Consider the following 8,381-nt stretch of genomic DNA (forward strand, 5'->3'; position numbering starts at 1 on the left):
TATTCTGTGAGAATTATTCCACATGTAGATATATTTTTGATGTATTTGTGGGAAGAGTTGAGCTTCACATCTTCCTAGTCTGCCATCTTGATTGCTCCTCCTATATTGAGGGGTATTTTCTGTCTACCACACACATCTGTCCTGACAGTTACAGAAACCAGTTGCCATAAGAAAACTCTATGTATGTTCATTGTCACACAGGATGAATGACAAGGCAACTTACTGGAATCTGAAGAAGGGCTATTCAAGCAGCCCACTGGTCAAATAGTCTGTAAAATTAAACTAGATCAGTGACAGAAGAGGAAATAAAATATTCACAAATACATAGAAATCAAACAACCTTCTCTTAAAAAATCAGTAGGTCAAAGAAGAAATCACAAGAGAAATTAGAATGCCTGGAGAAAAATGAAAACATAAACACATAACACCAAAACGTGTGAGATGCACAGAAAGCAACCCTAAAGGGAAATTTATGGCTGAAAATGCAGACATTTAAGAAAAATCACAAAACAGTAACTTTACTATACACCATAAGAAACTAGAGAAAGAAGAGTAAAGTAAACCCAAAACCCAAAGCTAGAAAAGAAAGGAAATAGTCGAGATTAGTGAAGAGAAAAATAAAATGTGAATTAAAAAAAAAACAGAAAATCAACAAAACCAAGAGTGGTTCTTCAAAAAGATTCATACAATTGACAAAATTTTAGCTAGAACGACTAAGAAAAAAAAAAAAAACAGGGAGAGAGAGAGAGAGAAGGCCCAAATAAATAAAATCAGAAATAAAAGAACATACTAATAATTTTACAGATAAAAATGATTATAAAATAGTACTATGAACGATTAAACACCAAAAAATTGGATAACCTAGATAAAATGGACCAATTTCTAGAAATACACTACACCAAGGCTGAATTATGAAGAAATATAAAATCAGAGTAGTCCTATAACTAGCAATGAGATTCAATCAATAATCAAAAACCTCCCAACAAAGAAAGGCCCAGGACCACTTGGCTTCACTGCTGAATTCTCCCAAACTTTTAAAGAAAACTAACATTATTCCTCCTCAAACACTTCCAAAAAATTGAAGAGGAAGGAAGACTTCTTAATTTTTTCAGAGCCTATTAAAACTCATTCTCGGCATTATCCTGACACCAAAGCCAGACAAAGGCATAAGAAGAAAATACAGACCAATATCTTTTATGACTATTGATGCAACAATCATCAACAAAATGTTATCAAACCCAATTCACTAGGATATTAAAAGAATTATACACCATGACCAACTGGGATTTATTGTGAAAATGGTTCAACATATGAAAATCAAACAATTCATTTTACCACTTTAATAGAATAAAGAGGAAAAAAAGATCATCTCATCTGATGCAGAGCAAGCATTTAATAAAAGTCAACATTTTCCATGATAAAAACAATCAATAAACTAGGAATAGATGGAAAATTGCCCAATAAATGAAGTCATATATGAAAAACCCACAGCTAACAGCCTAGTTGATGGTGAAATTCTGTAAGCTTTTCCCCAAAGATCAGGAATAGAACAAAGATGCCCACTTTTGCCACTTCTAGTCAACACAATACTGGAAGTTCCAACAAAAGCAATTAGACAGGAAAAATACATAAAAGGCATTCAAATTGGAAAGAAAAAAGTAAAACTCTCTTGTTTGTACATGATATGATTTTTTTATGTAGCGGTTCTAAAGATTCCAACATTTAAAAGCGTTAGAGCTAATAAATAAATTCAGCAAATTTTTGAGATATAAAGTCAACACACAAAAATCAGTTGCTTTTCTACACACTAGTGACAAACAATCCCAAAAGGAAGTTAAGCTAGCAATTTCATTTGTAATAGCTACAAAAAGTATAAAATACTTAGGAGTAAATTTCACCATGGAAATCAAAGACTTGTGCATCAAAAACTACAAAACATTGCTGAACGAAATTAAAGAAGACAAATAAATGAACAAAACATCCTGTTATTATGGATTGGGAGACTTAATATTGTTAAAATGTCAATATTACCTGAAGAAATTACAAGAATCAATACAATCCCTATTAAAATCTGAAAGACATTTTTTTTTGCAGAACTAGAACACCCCATTCTAAATTTCATATGAAATCTCAAGGAACCTCAAATCAGCAAACAATCTTGAAAAAGAAGCACATAATTTGTGGAGTCACATTACCAGATTTAAAACCTTAATACAAAGCTACAATAATCAAAATAGTGTGGTACTCACATTAAGAAACATATATAGACCAATGGCAATGAATAGAGGACCTAGAAATAAACCCTCACATATATAGTCAAGTGATTTGTAACAAGGGTGTCAAGATCATTCAATGGACAAAGAATGGTGTTTTCAATACATGAACCTGAGGAAACTTGATATTCACATGCAAAAGAATGAAGCTGGATCGTTACCTTACACCATATACAAAAATGGTGTATAATCAAAGACCTAAATATAAGAGCTAAAACTATAAAATTCTGAGAAAAACTCACAGGTGAAACACTACATGACATTGAATTTGGCAATAATTTCTTGGATATGACACGGAAGGCAACAAAAAAATATTTTAGAAATTTTAATCTTGACTTCATCAAGATTAAAACTTTCCTGCATCAGAGGATACTATCAAGAGAGTGAAAAGACAATTTACAGAATGAGAGAAAACATTTGCAAAGCATATATCTCGTAAGGGATATGTATCAAGAATATTTAAAGAAATCCTACTATTCAGCAACAAAATAACAAACAACTCAATTTTAAAATGAAGAAAAGAATTGAATACATGTTTCTCTAAAGAAGATATACAGATGGTCAATAAGCATGTGAAACGATGTTCAACATCACTAATAATTGGGAAAATGCAAATTAAAACCACAGTGAGATACCCCTACATATCCTGTAAGATGGCTGTTACCAAAAACAAAACAAAACAAAAAAATTGAAAATAAGGGTTGGTAAAATGTTTAGAAATTGAAACTCTTGTGCATTGCTGATAGGAGTGCAAAAATGGTGGAGTCTCCGTGAAACACTAGTGTTTTTTAAAAAGTTTTTTTAACTCTTTTTTATTTTTTTAAGTTAAACGTAGAATTTACTATATGATCCAATAAATCCACTCTTAGGTGTATACCCTAAATAATTAAAAGCAGAAATTCAAGCATACAATTGTCCATCAATGTTCATAGCACCGTTGTTCTCAATACCAAAAGGTAGTAGAAACAACCCAAAATTTCATCAACTGATGAATGTATAAAGAAAATGTGGTGTGTGTGTGCGTGTGTGTAAAATGGAATACAACTCAGCTGTAAGAAAGAATGAAAATTTGCTATTTGCAGCAACATGGATGGACTTGGAAGGCATTGTGCTAAGTGAAGTAAGTCAGACAAAGACAAATACTGTATGATATCACTTATATGTGGAATCTAAAGAATACAACAAACTAGTTAATATAACAAGAAAGAAACAGACTCACAGACATAGAGAAAAAACTAGTGGTTACCAGTGGGGAGAGGGAAGGTGGGAGGGGCCATATAGGGGTAGGCGATTAAGAGTTACAAATTATTATGTATAAAATAAGCTACAAGGATATACTGTACAACACCAGGAATGTAGTCAATATTTTATAATAACTATAAATGGAGTGTAACCTTTAAAAATTGTGAATCACTATATTGTACACCTGTAACTTATGTAATATTTTACAGCACCTATATTTCAATAAAAAAGGGTAGTATAAACAACCCAAAATTCCGTTAATGGATGAAAGGATTAAAAAAATGTGATATATATATATTATATATATACACATATACATATAAAATATATATGAAATATGTATGAAATACATACAATATATTTCAGCCCTAAAAAACAATGATATTCTGACACCTTCCACAGCATGTATGAACATTAAAAATACGCTCAGTGAAATAAGCTAGATTCAAAAGGAAAATAGATGATTCCACTTATATGAAGTCCATAGAATAGGCAAATTCACAGAGAAAAAGTAGAATACGGGTTACCAGTGGCTGCAGGGAAGGAGAAATGGGGAGTTATAGCTTAATGGATACAGAGTTTCTGCTACATATGTTGAAAAAGTTCTGGAAATGTATACTGGTGATGGTTTCACAACATTGGGAAGGAACATAGTGCCACTTTGTAACCTTCTAAATAGTTAAAATGGTAAATTTCATGTTATGTATATTTTACTGCAATAAAAGATGTGAACCGAAATAAGATGATTGCCCCATGCAAGAAAACAAAATGTGTGGTTCTAAACGCTGATACATTTGAGAAACCTACAAGTGAATGGGGAGATAGAACAATGGAGGCAAGCAAAGAAACAATAAACTCCAAAATAGTGTTTTGAAAAGAATTGTGGGTGGTTGACTATGTTTGAACAATGAGTTATGAGTTGAAGGGACATGAGTCACTGCTGGGCCAATCATTTAACTACAGTTGCAAGTTTTCCAGGTTGAGTTCACAGCCCCACTGACTACCAAGTTTCTGGAGATACAGAGAAATGTAAATACATTCCATATTCTCTGAAATGTCCTATTAAACAGGTATGGGTCTAACTGCAGAGATATAAACCAGAGGAGCAGGCTGTTGTGGTGCCACAAGCAAATCCTGTGTTGTTTTCTATTTCTTCCCTACTCCTTAGGGAGAAAATTTGTGGCTCACCTTTGCAGAGTGTGAGCTGGTAAACCCACCCACTAAGCACTGTTTCTAACCAATCATGCCACCTAAGGAGGGCACATGCTATTACAGGGAAGGTCCTGTGATGTGCCAATAATATCAAGTGTTTTGGGTTTTTAAGTCTGGAGAAGAAGAGTGATAACAGTTCAGTCAGGGAAGCTGAACTGCTAAGACAAAAATGGGAAGAAATATGAAAGAAAGTTGGAGGGAGAAATGAAAGGAGAGGAGGAGAAAAGAGGAATCAGAGGGTTGAGAGGAGCCAGGGGATAGCAAAAACTCTACAATCTGTGTATCAATAATTCTCCTATTACCTCTCTGGTCTAGGCCTTTCCCCTGAACTCTGGACTTCTATGTCCAACTATCCACTCATCATCTTCTTTGGATAGAAATAAACATCCCACAGTTAACACATCTAAAACTGAACTGAATTTCCCCTACACCCTCTATATCTCACCTGAATCTCCTTTCTTCTTCCAGATGCTCAGGTCTCAAAACCTTGGAGCTTTTCTCTCCCACCACAAATCCTACACATCAAGAAATCCTGTTGCCTCCTCTTTGGCGTGCATCCAGAATCTGAACTCTTTCTCTTATCTCTACTAGCTACTCTCCAGGTGCAACCCACTTTAACTTTTTTTGCATGAATGTCATGACCTCAAATGCTCTAGTTGCCTCTGTCTGTGTTCTCTGCAGTCTATTCTCAACGAAATGCTAGAATAAATTAAAACTCATGTTAGATCATGTCACTTCTCCCTTCAAAACTTTGCAATGGCAACGATTTCACTCAGAGCAAAAGCCCAAATCCTTCAACACAGGAGGATGATTCTACTTTCAGGACCTTTGCACATGCTGTTTCCTGTCAGGAAGGCTCCTCCCCCAGATAACCACATGGCTCACTCCAGAACCTTCTTTCAGTCTTTGCTCACATTTCCCCTTCTAAGTGATGCTCCCCCCCCCACACACAGAAGACTACCAGGTTTAAAATACATCCCACACTACAGATTCTCTGAATTCTGTCATCCCGCTACTCTTTTTTTTTTTAACACTTATCACTTTCTAATATACTATATTATTTACTTAATTATAAGTCTATTGTTTATTGTCAGTTCTTCCACTAAGATAAATACCCATGCAGGCAACTACTTTGACTTTTATTCACCAAGGCACCCCATGTTCCTATAAGAGTTCCTGGCATATTAGTATGCAAAAAATATATGTATGTTGTGGGAATTGCCCAGTGTGACATCTCCCTGAGGCACTTAATTCTAAGTGGGTAATCTCTGTGAAAATTATGTCAGAAACTGAGTTTCCCATGTAGGTGAGTTGGTGAAAAACAAAAGGAACTTGTATGTATGTAGGAAGCAGAAGAGCACAGAAAAAGGAAAACCACAAACCCTCTTCCCCACACTCCACCCTTTTACACACCCATTGGCAGAAACTGCAGAAATCTCATGGGATGGAAGCAGGGCCACAGTATCAAGAAGAGCAATTGTTAAAATCATGAGCTCTAGTATGAGATTGCTTGAGTTCAAATCATACCTCTACCATGTACCACTGAGTGACCTTGAACTTCTCCTTGCTCAGTTTTCTTATCTATAAGGTAGGGGTGACAAGAGGATCTAGCTTGGATATAATGATTACATGAGTTAGCAGCTGTGGGCATTTCCAGCAGTGTCTGGCACACGAGGAGTGTTCAAGAAAATGAATACTTATTACTCATTAGATTTCTTGAGGCATGGAGGCTTCAACTAGCATTCAATGATATAGCTATAGATAGTTATAGATATGGATATAAATATAATTACAGATACAGATATGGATATGGATATGAATATATAGGTCATATAGGCAAGAGTCTCTGTGTCTTTGATACCCTCTTTTCTTCCTCACCCTTATCCAGCATGGAAGAGTGGACTCCAAGATAGCAATGCACAAAATTCTACTCATTTACCAGGACAGAAGTTTTCTTGTCTTAGGTCTGGGTAAGGCGTAGATTTATAGAGAAGTAGAAAAGGAGGGATGTTGCTGAAAGACAGCAAAGACTAAACATCTGATCATGTCATCTCATGTAGACTGAAAAATGATTTAGGGGAAAAATAAGGAAGTCTTTTTGAAATCCAATGTGTCTGGGAACAATTCCTCACACCCACTTATACACATACATACACACACGCACACATTAATACATGCATCCACAAACATGTATTAAAGTGTAGCCTAGTATGCTAGTGTACTGGTTGTTTTGAGGATCAAACGAAATTATAACACACGTTAAAAGCTTAGTGAAAAAAAAATTTAGCACATAGAAAAACCATCCAACACATCATTGACAAAAGTTTGGGAGTACACATTGCAAGATTTGAACTCTGCTGTTCTCTGAGTGGCATGATGGGTGATGACAAATCTATTGTTTCCTTCTCAGAATTTTCTGATTTTTCTTCCATTAGCCTTCTCTGAGAAGCTAAGCAGCACAACATGGTTAAAAGAATCAACTCTGGAGCTGTACGACCTGGACAAGAATCCTGTGCTCCACTGCCTTAGATAGGTGATGTCAGGCAAGTTACTGTCTCTGCCTCAGTTTCCCCATCTGCAAATCAGGGATAATAGTCATAGCTACCACACTGGGATGTTGTGAGGATTAAACAAGTTAATACACACAAAGATGTTATCGTTGGTGTTTGAAGCATCATCTGTTTCAATGCCTCTGGTAACCAACTGCTGGCAATGGATCCACAGAGAAAATGCTCAGATCCCTGAATTCATGCTCTTGAATAATGCCCAGTCCTTGGACTTCTGTGGCTGCCCGGGTGGCACACCCATGTTTACATTTAAGACCTAAAAGCGCAGGGGTAGGGGGAGGTCCAGGGGTCAGGGAAAGGGGATTCTACCCCAAGGAATGCTTACCTGTGAGTCCCAGCAGTAGAGTCAGCAGCAGGCAAGGAGGAGGATGGTTGGACAAGGAGACAGGGATGGGCATCGTGGAAGCCTGAGGAGCCTGCTCTGTCCAAATGTGTGTCCTGGGGAGAACCTGCACTTCCGTGCTCTGTGGAGAGGAAGGAAGCCCCACCTCCCAATGATGTAAGAGGAAGTGCCTATGATGGGGTGAAATGGCTGTGAGATCTTAATCCGCTTCTAGGTTCTAGACAGTTCCTGCTTCAGATGGTGAAATGGAAATCAGGCAGAGAAAGCAGATGGAAAGTGAGGAGTTACTCATTTTATGTTTTCAGAGGGATTGGACAAGCCTAACAGAAATAAACTTGCTCCCTACTTGGGGTCTCTGTTCTCTCCACTGGGCCCCTCACTCCATTCATGGTGAACCCCTATTTGGAAGCCCCAGGCAAACTCACAGATCCCAAGAAGGATCTGCAGTTGTGGGCTGTGTTCCAAAGTCCCAAGCCCAGGAGCCTAGGATGTGGCTGGCTTGTGGCCTCATTCTGGAACCTACCTCAACAAAGACCAACTCAACTGAAAAAAGGAAGAGGGTTCTCCAGGGCCTCTCAAATATGGGATAGAACTAGATCTGCTCCTGAAATGACTTTCTATTCCAACCCTTTATTGATATAACTGGTAAAACTTAGCCCAAAAGCACAGTGCAATGAGGACCTCAGAACTTGTATCACCTGCATCTAAAAGAGGAATAGTTTCCTACTTCTTTCAGGAGAGGAA

At 36.9% G+C, this 8,381-nt stretch overlaps 1 protein-coding gene across 1 annotated transcript in view; it reads right to left on the minus strand.

Annotated features, from left to right (window-relative positions):
• Nucleotides 1-7,726, minus strand: part of LOC133103106 (signal-regulatory protein beta-1-like) — a 31,954-nt gene extending 24,228 nt beyond the window's left edge. Inside the window, exon 1 of the mRNA XM_061208366.1 lies at nucleotides 7,620-7,726. Coding sequence (XP_061064349.1) covers nucleotides 7,620-7,692 — 73 coding nt within the window. The 5' untranslated portion in view covers nucleotides 7,693-7,726. The remainder of the gene's footprint in view (nucleotides 1-7,619) is intronic.
• Nucleotides 7,727-8,381: the final 655 nt, after the last annotated feature.

Source organism: Eubalaena glacialis, chromosome 13, assembly GCF_028564815.1.
Source record: "Eubalaena glacialis isolate mEubGla1 chromosome 13, mEubGla1.1.hap2.+ XY, whole genome shotgun sequence".
In the NCBI taxonomy this organism is placed as follows: Eukaryota; Metazoa; Chordata; class Mammalia; order Artiodactyla; family Balaenidae; genus Eubalaena; species Eubalaena glacialis.